The sequence below is a fragment of the Sus scrofa genome, chromosome 13, assembly GCF_054392235.1.
Source record: "Sus scrofa isolate SSC_HxYL_T2T_F1_AM1 chromosome 13, Sscrofa_HxYL_maternal_Yorkshire_Landrace_v2.0, whole genome shotgun sequence".
In the NCBI taxonomy this organism is placed as follows: domain Eukaryota; kingdom Metazoa; phylum Chordata; class Mammalia; order Artiodactyla; family Suidae; genus Sus; species Sus scrofa.
This window is the reverse complement of record NC_139395.1, coordinates 38,749,983-38,763,471: the sequence shown is the minus strand read 5'-3', so window position 1 is coordinate 38,763,471 and position 13,489 is coordinate 38,749,983. Positions and strand designations below refer to the sequence as shown.

General features: G+C 43.9%; 1 protein-coding gene across 2 annotated transcripts; it reads right to left on the bottom strand.

Moving 5' to 3' along the window:
- Positions 1 to 4,281: 4,281 nt before the first annotated feature.
- CCR8 (C-C motif chemokine receptor 8) lies at positions 4,282 to 10,601 on the bottom strand. 2 transcript variants are annotated; one of them, XM_084987821.1, is made up of 2 exons: positions 10,455 to 10,601; positions 4,282 to 10,322 (listed from the first exon to the last, which is right to left on the bottom strand). In XM_084987821.1, exon 2 carries the CDS (start codon positions 6,433 to 6,435, stop codon positions 5,368 to 5,370), a length of 1,068 nt encoding a protein of 355 aa, XP_084843947.1. In that variant the 5' UTR covers positions 6,436 to 10,322; positions 10,455 to 10,601; the 3' UTR covers positions 4,282 to 5,367. The 2 variants fall into 2 exon arrangements, with proteins under 2 accessions (XP_084843947.1, XP_020927342.2); XM_021071683.2 differs by having other exon boundaries at positions 4,282 to 6,465; positions 10,455 to 10,595.
- Positions 10,602 to 13,489: the final 2,888 nt, after the last annotated feature.

Below are 13,489 nucleotides of genomic sequence, written 5' to 3'. Positions count from 1 at the left end.
GTCTAAGCTCCCTTTCATCTCCCTCAATCTGGAACACAGACCATACTCACAGCTGCCTGGCATCTGTAAGTGATGTGGGGACTTACTGTGATGGGTAGGGCTAGCATACAGACTGACCTGAGGGCTGGGAGAAGGGGTGCTCCCTGTCGGTGCCTCTCTAGCCACCTGAGACCTCTCTGCAGCATGACATCCAGCTGAGATGGCCAACTGAACCTCCTTACCTTGGTAAGACTTCTACCTAGGTGGCATTGGCCTGAGGCTCAGACTCAGCCACAGGATGTGTTGGTATCCTGAGAGGCAGAGAGAGGAGGGCAGCAAAATCCCCTCCCTCTGCCATGCCAGGCAAAGCGGCAGGGAGCAGAACTACAGGGGATATTAGGCAATCATGAGTTATTAAGTTACATAAGCATTTGATGTGGGGAGCTGCCAGATGCATTCTTGGTTGCCTAAACCAGGTGCCTGGAACAACTGCATCAATCTCAGAATATTCTGCAGGCCAGGGTCACCAAAACAACCAGCAATGACAGGAACTGGAGTGAATAACCTGGGTCTCTGCATGAGAACAGGGGGCCCTGATACATCACCCAGGTTCTTAACTCTGTCTTCTTTCAGGGGCCAGTTCATTCATTCATCCAACAAATGTTAATTTAGCATCTATTATGTGCTGGGACTGTTCCAGGCTCTGGGGATACAGCAGTGAATGAAACCAATGAAGCTGCTGACCTCCTGGGGCTTACATCCTCATAGGTGATGACATTAATGTTCTACTTTCTATACCCAGGCACTGCCCCAAGTGTTTCTCTGTTTTATCACTTTTAATACTTATTTATTTATTTATTTATTTATTTATTTATTTATTTATTTATTTATTGGTCTTTTTTCTATTTCTTTGGGCCGCTCCCGCGGCATATGGAGGTTCCCAGGCTAGGGGTCAAATCGGAGCTGTAGCTACTGGCCTACACCAGAGCCACAGCAACTCGGGATCCGAGCCACGTCTGCAACCTACACCACAGCTCACGGCAACGCCGGATCGTTAACCCACTGAGCAAGGGCAAGGACTGAACCCGCAACCTCATGGTTCCTAGTCGGATTCGTTAACCACTGCGCCACGACGGGAACTCCACTTTTAATACTTATCTAACTACTTAGGCTATCTCATATACAGTCCAAATTCAGACTTCACCAACTGTCCACAAACAGTTCCTCATAGCATTTCCGCCCCCAAGTCCAGAATCCAATTTAGGACCATATATTTCAGTTAATTGTCATGTCTTTTGAGACTTCATTAATCTGGAACAATTATTCAGCCTTTCCTTGACAGACACACCCTTTATTTTTCTTTTTCCTTTTTTTCTTCTTTTTTTTTTTTTTTTGACTGCACCCACAGCCAGCAGAATTTCCCGGGCCAGGGATCAAGCCAACACCACAGCAGTGACTTGAGCCACAGGAGTGACAATGCAGGATCCTTAACCTCTAGGCCACGAGGGGACTCCAACAGACACATTCTTTTTCCTTTTTTTTTTTTTTTTCTTTTTTGGCCACCCTGCAGCATATGGAATCAGGAATCAGATCTGAGCCACGACTGCAAACTATGCCTCAGCAATGCTGGATCCTTTAATCCACAGTGTCGAGCTGGGTATGGAACCTGTATCCTGGTGCTGTGGAGACGCCAATGATCCTGTTGCACCACAGTGGGAACTCCGACAATCACATTCTTAACACACCACACATACACCCAGATACACACAGGAATGAGGTCCCATTCTTTCTGTCCTAACTTAGGCAATTCTTGTTACTGCCAGTGAGTGAAGAGTTGGTGGCATCTGAACACAGCTTCATAACCTTGTATAACCAGCCATCTCACAGGAATCAGAGATATGCATTATCACTACCTGTATTATACAGGTAAGGAGACCGAGGCACAGAACAGGTGAGGTAAGTTGCCCCAAGTTACACAGCCAGTAAGAGGCTATACGCTGTGTATTTTTATTATAGTAATAATAATTAACCTTTTATGTGCACAAAGATGTTTACAGGTTACAGATGGGACATGAGGCAGTTCTATAGAGCAGGCAAAACAGGAGGCACCACAATCATTATCTTCAATATCCTCTTACACATGGCTGCCTTTGACACTTTAGGCAGGTGTGTAAGTGAGAAAAAGGGTCCAGGAAAGGAATTCCGAGGTGTACTTTGCAATGCTCCATCAGGAAAGGATGATATGGTTCAAAAAACAGAGGTATATTCACTCCTAGCCTGGGAGCCTCCATATGCTGCGGGAGCGGCCCAAAGAAATACAACAACAAAAAAGGAGTTCCCGTCGTGGCGCAATGGTTAACGAATCCGACTAGGAACCATGAGGTTGCGGGTTCGGTCCCCGCCCTTGCTCAGTGGGTTAACGATCCGGCGTTGCCGTGAGCTGTGGTGTAGGTTGCAGACGTGGCTCGGATCCCGCGTTGCTGTGGCTCTGGCGTAGGCCGGTGGCTACAGCTCCGATTCGACCCCTAGCCTGGGAACCTCCATATGCCGCGGGAGCGGCCCAAGAAATAGCAACAACAACAACAACAACAACAACAAAAAGACAAAAAGACAAAAAAAAAAAAAAAACAGAGGTATATTCTACTTCACAAGTGTTGTCTGGGCCTAATGGTTTCTGCTGCCTTGGAGAGAGAAAAGTCCTGGCAGGCAGCAGCCCAGCAGCACCTAGAGGAGACCCCAATTCACACACCAACCACATACCAACCACAGAGCTGATCCAATCTGGCAGTGCCCTGTGTGGTGGCCCCTCCCAGGGGACTGGCTGAACTCAAGAGTCGTGGCCTGCAGAACTCAGTATGCTCCAGACCAGGCAGTGGGGCAGCCCAGCTGAGGAGCACGGGGCACCTGTGAGGAGAAAGTTTATACCCAGAATAGGCAGTTCCATGGAGAGAGAGAAGATGAGGGCTTGGGGAAGGGGGCGAGGATGAAGAGTGATCACTTAATGGGTTTGGGGTTTCCATTTGGGGTGTTGAAAAGTTCTGGAACTAGGGAGTTCCCTTTGTGGTTCAGCAGGTCAAGAACCCTAGTTCCATGAGGATGTGGATTCGATCCCTGGCCTTGCTCAGTGGGTTAAGGGTCCAGTATTGCCACAAGCTGTGGCATAGGTCAGGGATGGAGCTTGGATCTGGCATTGCTGTGGCTGTGGCTGTGGAAGCTCTGACTGAAACACTAGGAGGTGTGCCACCGCCCCCCACCCCGCCAAAAAGTTCTAGAACCAGGTAGTAATGATGGTTGCACAACATTGTGAATATACTAAAAGATACTAATTGTACATTTCAGAATTATTAAAATGGTGAATTTCATATTATGTGAATTTTACCTTAACAATAAAAAAAAAGGAGGTCCCGTTGTGGCACAGCGGAAATGAATCCAACTAGGAATCATGAGGTCGTGGGTTCAATCCCTGGCCTTGCTCAGTGGGTTAAGGATCAGGCATTGCCGTGAGCTGTGGTGTAGGTCGCAGACACGGCTCAGATCTGGTGTTGCTATGGCTGTGGTGTAGGCCAGCGGCTACAGCTCTGATTGGACCCCTAGCCTGGGAACCTCCATATGCCATGGGTGTGGCCCTAAAAGGACGAAAGACGAAAAAAAAAAAAAAAAAAAAAGGAGGTAGGAGGTCAGGGTGGCTTAGCAACTCAATGATATGAGATCTTTGGGTTGGTATCTATTATTGACAGGATTGGATTCCAGTCTACCATTTTGCTATTTCTTTTGTATTTAGTTTGTTTGTTTTTTGTTTTTTCTAGGGCCGCATCTGCGGCATATGGAGGTTCCTAGGCTAGGGGTCCAACTGGAGCTGTAGCCACCAGCCTATGCCAGGGCCACAGCAACGCGGGATCCGAGCCACATCTGCGACCTACACCACAGCTCACAGCAACGCTAGATCCTTAACCCACTGAGCAAGGCCCAGGATTGAACCCATAACCTCATGGCTCCTAGTCGGATTCATTAACTGCTGAGCCATGACGGGAAGTCCTCTTTTGTATTTATTACAGCTGTTTCTTGTTCCTGTCCTGCCTTCCTTTGGATTAATCAAGTACCATTTTAATTCATTTCCCTTCATTGGCCTATAAGTTATATATTCCTGTATTTTTTATTGATTATCTTAGAAACTTTAATAGTCCTCTCTGTTTCATTTCAGCTTGCCTTAAGGTAGGACTTAAACACATTATTATTATTTGGCTTCACACTTGTTGAACTACACAAAAACCGTATAAATGTATGACTCCATTTACACTCCCATTTTGTGCTATTGCTTCATATATTTTTATTAAATGTAAATGAACTAAACACTCCATTTTAAAAGACAATGATAAGAAATACAGACTGTGCCACCCTCGAGTTTCTAGTTGGAATGCTCATAGATGGGGCTATTGTGAATGTGGGGTTCTATGTGCTGGGGTGCTAAGTCCGTCGCTCTTCTGCCCACTCACCAAGCTCAGGAGATCTGCAATGGCTAGGAGTTGTGCAGGCTCCTTGTGCAGGGGCACATGGCTCCAGGATCCAAAAAGTGTTTCAAGTAATACACCAATCAAATTTGGAAGGATGGGAATCTTCAAAATGTCTGAGAAATCAGCTTGGACACTGAGCATCATAAGATTCATTTCTAAATATATGTACTGGTATAAATATAAGAAATTAATCCAAGAAAACAGAGGCGTTAACAAGTACTGAAAAGACAGAAGAGATCATAATGAAGGTTGTACAAAGACAGATTTCAGAGATGAATAGAAAAGGGAGTACTTCCCAGCATATTTTTGGAGGCCAAACCAGGCCAGGACATTATAAGAAAGAAAAATTACAGGGCAATATCTCTCATGAACACAGATATAAAGATTCCAAGAGAATCCAATTATTTTTTTTTTTTAAATGACCATAGCCATGAGGTCATTTTTTTCCGGGGAAAATACAGGTTGATTTAAAACAAGAAAATCTATCAATGCGGTTCCCCAAAAAATTAACAGAATAAGGGAGGAAAACTACTACATGATCACCTCCATAGATAAGGGAAAAGTAATGGATCACATTTAAGTTGGTATATGATAAAGACATTCCAACAAGTAAGGGGAAAAAGTCTCTACACCCAACATTACAATTTGGGGTTAAAGACATAGACTGTTTTCACAAAATAGTAACAAAGCCTTTGAGAGTTGAGAAGGTCCATTTGCAACAGTGGGGATTCATTTAATGTCATGAAATAAATCTTGTGTCTGCAGCCGAGTTTCCTGGAGTCTCCCTTCGTGTAGCCTCAGACTGCAAGATGAATCATTTTTAGCTCCTGCAAGAACACAGGTGATGAAGCCAGAGGCCCGCTTGAGGGCAACCTCCTCACAAAATGTAGTCTACGCTGGAGGAACGGGAGGAGTGCTGACAGGAGGATGACCTTTCGAAGGCCTCCCTAGAGATGCTCCTCCCTAGGTAGAGGAAGACGTGGCTGCGACTTTTCTGGAATATTTCTGAGAGGTGTTTCTTGAACTTCTCGCCCATGAAGGCATAGATTATAGGGTTCACACAGCAGTGGGTGAAGGAAATGGTTTCTGTGACATGGGTGGCATAGATCAACCGCTGGCTCATGACACATCCATCCAAGATGTGCATGCTGTGGAGGGAAGTAAGGAAGAGGACCACATTGAACGGGACCCAGAAGAGTAAAGAGGCCACCACCACGATGAGCACAAGCCTGATGGCCTTGGTCTTGTTGTGGTTCTGGCAACTTTTCAGCTGGTGCAGGATGCTAACGTAGCAGAACATAAGGATGGCGAATGGGATCAGCAGGCCTAAGATATTCATTTCAAAGTGGATGAAGATCTTCCACTTCAGAGTCTGTTGATTGTAAGATGAATAACATTGGAGAACGCCATCTTCAGAGGCCACTTGGTAAAACACGAGCAGCGGGCTGGTGGCCACAAGGGCAATGAGCCACACAGCCAGACTCAGGACAGTGCCCACTCTGATGGTCCTCACCTTCATGGCATACACAGCACGGACAATGGCCAGGTACCTGTCCACACTCATGAGGGTGATAAAGTACATGTTGCTGAAAAAGCCAATGTAGTAAAAGCCAGAGACCACCTTGCACATCACAGACCCAAACACCCATTGGTCCAGCTGATAGTGGGTCTGAAAGGGGAAGGAGAAGACAAAGAGCAGGTCAGACAGAGCCAGGTTCAAGAGGTATATGTCTGTGATGCTCCTCAGCTTCTTGCAGGCGACAAGGACCAGGATGACCAGGCTGTTTCCCAGAAGACCACATACAAACAGGAGGCAGTAAAAGACAGGAAGAAGCAAACTGTTTTCTTTCTGGATAAGTTCCCCATCGCAGGGGCTTGAGGTGATGTCAGGATAGTAGTAGTCGTCAGTTATTGCTGCCACATTGGACTGGAGTGTAAAATCCATCAATGCAGGAGGACCTTGCCGCAGAGGCACCTAAGAGAGACACATTTCTTAAAAATATTTTTGCTTAACAATAAGAGCTGAGACTTCCCGTTGTGCTCAGTGAAACGAATCTGACTAGCATCCAGGAGGACACAGGTTCAATCCCTGGCCTCTTTCAGTGGTTTAAGGATCTGGCTTTGCCGTGAGCTGTGGTGTAGGTCACAGACACAGCTCGGATCCTGCATTGCTGCCACAGCTCTGATTCGACCCCTAGTCTGGGAACTTCCATATGCTGTAGGTGTGGCCCTAAAAAGCCAAAAACATAAAAAAATAAAATAACGAGGGCTGAATTGTGCCCCCGCACTCAAGTTCATAGGTTGAAGCCCTAAAGCCCTGTTCTGGAATCAATGTGTCCTTCCAAAATTTGTGTGTTGAAACCCTACTCCCATTGTGATTAGGAGCTGGAGTTTTTGAAAAGAAAATGAATTAGAGGTCATGAGAGTGGAGCCCTTATGGATGGGATGAGTGCCATTATAAGAATCACAAGAGGAGTTCCCATCGTGGCGCAGTGGTTAACGAATCCGACTAGGAACCATGAGGTTGTGGGTTCGGTCCCTGCCCTTGCTCAGTGGGTTAACGATCCGGCGTTGCTGTGAGCTGTGGTGTAGGTTGCAGACGCGGCTTGGATCCCGTGTTGCTGTGGCTCTGGCGTAGGCCGGTGGCTACAGCTCCGATTCAGCCCCTAGCCTGGGAACCTCCATATGCCGCGGGGAGTGGCCCAAAAGAAATAGCAAAAAGACAAAAAAAAAAAAAAAAAAAAAAAAAAAAAGAATCACAAGAGAGGAGTTCCCGTCGTGGCTCAGTGGTTAACAAACCTGACTAACATCCATGAGGATGCACATTTGATCGCTGGCCTAGCTCAGTGGGGTTAAGGATCTGGCATTGCCATGAGCTGTGGTATAGGTTGCAGACAGGGCTTGGATCCCACATTGCTGTGGCTGCGGCATAGGCTGGTGGCTACAGCTCTGATTTGACCCCCTAGCTTGGGAGCCTCCATATGTGTGGGTGGGGCTCTGAGAAAAAAAAAAAAAAAGAGAGAATCACAAGGGAGGAGTTCCCTGGTGGCTCAGCAAGTTAAGAATCTGGTGTTGTCATTGCTGTGGCATGGAATCCATCCCTGGCCTAGGAACTTCCACATGTGGGGCCAAAAAAAAAAAAAAAAAAAAAAAACAACAACCAACACAAGAGAGCTTGCTTCCTCTCTCTGCGCTAGGCTTTGTGAGGATACCATGAAAATTTGGCAGTTTGCAACGTGGAAGAAGGCTCTCACCAGAGCCTGACTGTGTACGCCCCATGATCTTGGACTCTGCAGCCTCTAGAACTGTGAGAAATACATTTTTGTTGTTTATCAGCCATCCAGTCTGTGGTATTCTGTTATAGGAGCCCAAACTGACCAAGACACCCCTAATGTCACTATATTTGGAGATAGGTCATTAAGGAGGTAATTAAGTTTAAATGAGGTCATCGGGTGAAGCCCTAATCCACCTGGACTGGTGTCTTTGCAAGAAGAGGCCAAAGTGAGGAGGTAGCCAGTGGGCTCTTACCAGGAATCCAATTTGTCAGCACCTCACTCTTGGGCTTCTAGCCTCCAGAACTGTGGGAAAATAAATTCCTGTCATTGAAGGCACTCAGCCGGTGGTGTTTTGTTTTGGCAGCCTAAACAGACTAATACAGGAGCTTAATGGGACCTCTCTGACTTTTCTACTCAAATTTTCTCTAAACCTAAAACATCTCTAAAAAGTAAAGCCTGTAAGCACTTTTAAAATTAATTTTTTAAAATTTTTTTCTTTTTTATTAGAGTATAGTTGATTAACAGCGTCATGTTAATTTCTACTCAACAGCATACTGGCTGGCAGATATATATATATCTTTTTCTCATACCATCATCCATCGTGTTGTATCCCAAGAGAATGGACATAGTTCCCTGTGCTGTACAGTAGACCCCCATTGCTTATCTGTTCCAAATGTAACAGCCTGCATCTATTAGCATTTTTTAATAGTTGAAAACTGCCCAGGCTGACAAAGATGGAGGGATTGGGTGGGATAAGAAAAGCCAAAATTTGCAAAGTACACTTAAATACCTGCAGTTCCTTCTCCCAGAATTAGCAACTGCTAACATATTATATTTGCTTTGGATGCTTTTCTTTCCTCCCCTCCTCCCTCCCTTCTGCAACAGAGATGAGGCTAAATTCCCTTTAACTACACAATTTACCCCCCACACCCCAGGGGGTTTCACAGTTTAGCAATTACAACCAGTTTGGGATGTATCATTCCAAACTGTTTCCCCTTTTGCTTGTGCATGTTTATATGTATCCATAAACAATATAAAATATTGTTTTGTGTTTGCTTTGAACATAAATGATGTACTATTACAACTCTCATTTTGTATCTTGCCTTTGTTCTTCCCACATGTTAAACAGTTACAGAAATACAGCCACACCATACTAAAGAGTTCAGTTCCTTAACTGCTTTCATAAATAGCTAATTTAAAAATGCAATAGAAAAAATAATTCCAGTCATACTAGCAACAAAAATGACTAGGATTCCGCGGAACAAGCCTGATAAAAACAGCAATTCAATTATATAAAATATCATAAAACTTTGTCGGAGGATGTAAAGAAGACATGATTAAAAGGAAAATATGTACTATATTTATGGAAAGGAAGACAACATTTAAAACATGATCATTCTGCTCAAACTGATATTTACATTCAAAAGCAATTTCAATCTAGACTTATTATTTTTCCAAGGCATTTGATCACTGGACATTCAGATATTCCTTCCCACCATGCTACTTTTCTATAATTTGAAACGCCAAGCAAGTGAGCCATTTTTGATTATATTAATTTCATTTAAGTATGTATGCAAAATAGATTTTAAAAACAGTTTCTGAAGTATGGAGGTGGGCCTCCTTTTTGTGTGTGTGTGGGCAGCATCTTTAAAAACAACAGTTTCCCCTCCTACATCTTCCTTCCTACTTGTCTCTTACAGGTTTTTTGTTTCTTTTTTTTTTTAAATAATTTTCAATTCACTTTCCTTCTGTTCTGCTCTCCTAATATCCTGGAATAGAGGAGATCTTCAACGCATTCTTTCCCCAGATCCTTCCTACTGACACCCACTTCACACTTCCCCCATCCTCTTTTATCATTAAAATCTATAAAAAGTATTAACAGTCTCTACCATTTATTATACTTGCAGAGGCATCACCTCATTTATTCTTCTTCATTCCCTCTGAAGCAGGCTCTAATATCTCTCCTTTCTATTTCTGGAGTTACTATTATACCTCAACCTCAGCCTCTATCCAGAGCCGAAAGTGACACAGAGACTGAAGCAATAGAGCCAGGACTTGAAACCACATCTATCTCCAACCTTGTTCTTTTCCACATTTCTCTGTTTTGTGGCTTAAAAAACAAACGAACACAGTAAAAAGCTCCAATCTTTTGGAATCCAGACCACTTGACTTTCAAATTCTAGATTACTTTGTAGCAGAGTGAACTTGGGCTTATTTTTCAAACTGGGTTTCAGTTTCCCCTTCTGTGAAAGGGGGTGAATAACGACGTGCCTGAGACCCCTAAAGTGAGCATCTAGTTAGGGATGCCTTTCAGTTCGTTTGCTTGCCAGCTTTGTTCCTTGAGAACAATACCCACATGCATTCCCTTTATCCCACAGATGCATCATATGCAGCACAGACTTCCCCCAGATACCCGGTGAGAGAAGAGATTTTATCTATCTTCCCCTTCTTGGAGGATCCTACAGGGAATCCTCCCAGCATCCTGCAGAGAAAAATGGCATGGCTTGCTTTTCTTGGCCCTGGGCAGCCACTAAGACACAGGTAGGGTTGGTGGACCCTGGGGATACCCAAAGAGAAAAAAAAGTCACTACTTCTGACAGGTTTCTTCCCTTTATCTCCCCACTGAGGACATAAAATTGTTCCTGCTTCATCCCATCCTTCTTCCCCAAGGATGCTTATTAATACATACCTTAGTTAGAGCCTTCCTTCTGGAGGGGTTCAGTGTTGCTAATTCTTTGATCTCAGAGTCCGCACTGTCATGTGTGTGCAGCTCAGTGGAGAACAGCTCATCGGCAGGTATCTTATCTCTCTGTGGTGAGTGACAGAGTAGGGGTAGGTCTACTATTGCACCCCACAGTGATTTAAAAAGTTAAAAAAAAAATGATCTCACAGAGGACAAACCAGTGGTTACCAGTGGGGAGAGGGAAGTGGGGAGGGGTAATACAGAGGCAGGGAATTAAGAGGTATGAACTATTAAGAAAGCTACAAAGACATACTATGGTAAAACATGGGGAATAGAGCCAATCTTTTATTTATTTATTTTTGTCTTTTGTCTTGTTGTTGTTGTTGTTGTTGTTATTGTTGCTATTTCTTGGGCCGCTCCCGCAGCATATGGAGGTTCCCAGGCTAAGGGTTGAATCGGAGCTGTAGCCACCGCAACCCAGAGCCACAGCAACGCGGGATCCGAGCCGCGTCTGCAACCTACACCACAGCTCACGGCAACGCCGGATCGTTAATCCACTGAGCAAGGGCGGGGACCGAACCCGCAACCTCATGGTTCCTAGTCGGATTCGTTAACCACTGTGCCACGACGGGAACTCCCAATCTTTTATAATAACTATAAATAGAGTATATCCTTTAAAAATTGTGAATCATTATATTGTACCCCTGTGACATATAATATTGTACATCTACAGTTCAATTAAAAATGCTTAAAAGTAAAATCATGGACTTGCAGAAGAGACTTGTGGCTGCCTGATGGGAGGGGGAGGGAGTGGGAGGGATCGGGAGCTTGGGCTTATCAGACACAACTTAGAATAGATTTACAAGGAGATCCTGCTGAATAGCATTGAGAACTTTGTCTAGATACTCATGTTGCAATAGAACAAAGGGTGGGGGAAAAAATGTAATTGTAATGTATACATGTAAGGATAACCTGACCCCCTTGCTGTACAGTGGCAAAATAAAAAAATTATTTAAAAAAATGCTTAAAAGTCACACATAGTGACAATATGTACGACTTTTACACACCAAAAATTAAAAATTAAGAAAGTTATCTCATCGAAGAACACATCCAGATGGCAAATTAGCATATGACAAAAATGCTCAACACATTATTTCATTACGGAATTGTAAATGAAAGCAACAGTTAGTTACCACTACACATCTGTTAGAATGGCTAAAATCAGAACACTAAATGGAGGAGGTGGAGCAAGAGGAACTCTTTTTTTTTTTTTTTTTTTTTTGCTTTTTAGGGCCACACCCATGGCATATGGAATTTCCAAAAAAAGTGGTCATATCAGAGCTACAGCTGCTGGCCTATGTCACAGCCATAGCAACGCGGGATCTGACTTGGATCCTAGTCGGGTTACTGCTGAGCCCAGATGGGAACTCCGGAACTGTCATTTATTGCTGGCAGGAAAGCAAACTGGTCCAAACTGGTAGACACTTTGGTACTTTCTTATAAAACTAGAATAGGCTTACCATATAATCCAATAATCACGCTCCTGCAAATTTACCCAAATGAGTTGAAAACATATCCACACAAAAACTTGAGCATGAATATAGCAGTTTTATAACTGTCAAAAAGTGGAATCAGCCAAGATGTTCTTCAACAGATGAATGGATAAACAAACTATGGTAATGTATACAACAGCATGAGACTCAGTAATTTAAAATAACCAGCTATTATCTGGTGCAACGGGGATTGTGGTGTCTCTGGAGTGCTGGGACACAGCTTCCATCCCTAGCCAGGCTCAGTGGGCTAAGGATCTGATGTTGCCACATCTGTGGTGTAGGTCACATCTGATCCCTGGCCCAGAAACTCCATATGCGTGGAGTGGCCAAAAAAACCCAAAAGCCAAAAACCAAAAAACCACATGCACAAAAACCCCAGCTATCAAGCCACACAAAGACACCTTAAGTGTATATTGCTAAGTGAAAGAAGCCTGTCCAAAACTACTATATGTTACATGATTCCAATTATAGGACATTTTAAAACAGGCAAAACTATAGAGTCAGATATGATCAGTTATTGCCTGGGATTCAGAGGGAAGGGGGGCTAATGTTTCTAAACCAAGAGCACAAGATGTCTTTCCATTTCTTTGAATCATCTTCAATTTCTCTCATTGATGTTTTACAGTTTTCAGAGTACAGGTCTTTCACTTCCTTAGTTTAGTTTATTCCTAATTCAGTTTTAAGTGGGATTTTTAAAAATCTTCTCTTTCTGATATTTCATTGTTAGTGTGTAGAAACGCAGAAGATTTCTTGCTTACAATGATGAGACTAGGCATTCCAGGAGCAGAATTGTGAAGTGAAGCATACGTGGCTTATTCCTGATGGTTGAAACCTGGCCAGTGGGCTAAGTTCAGTCATGAGCACGGAGGACAGTATTTTGCCTCAATATCAAGAGGCAAGAACCTAACTAGTCCTGACAAAACCAGATCCACTTGGTCAACTTCCAGAAAGGTCTACAACTACAAACACCTTTCCTCTGGAGTTCAGTGTATCCCAAGAAGGCAACAGAGAGATGGGGCCCATCCCTCTGGTTTATGTGGTATAATGGATAAGTTAACAACCATGGAAGCTCATCCTCCTCCAGTGAGGAGAGGTGGAACCAGAGCTGGTCCTTCCACTACTGCGCCCCCTCCTGGAAAAATGTGGAAGAGCCTCACAGAAACAGTGAAGAAAGAGTTCCTGCCAGCACTGTTAACATTTCAACTTCTTTCTTCGGATGCAATTTTGAATGGTTATGCATTCTTCCACATCTTCCTTCACGACCTCTAAATCTAAAGTTTCATCTCTTAGAAATATCTGCTGGTGCCTGAGTTAATACCTAGGTAACTCCCCTCACCCACATCATTCATGCGCTGACGCAGTTTGAGGAAAACCTCAGGTGTTTTATAAGAGTTTTGTATGTGATAAGCAAAGAGCAATGGTTCACAGAGAGTGGAACTCAGGGCCCACAGATACTGCTGATTCACATCATGAGGGTGGAAATTATGA

Bases quoted from the DNA above. Each gene is read 5' to 3' on its own strand.
- CCR8 (XM_084987821.1), bottom strand. From the start codon at position 6,435: ATGGATTTTACACTCCAGTCCAATGTGGCAGCAATAACTGACGACTAC.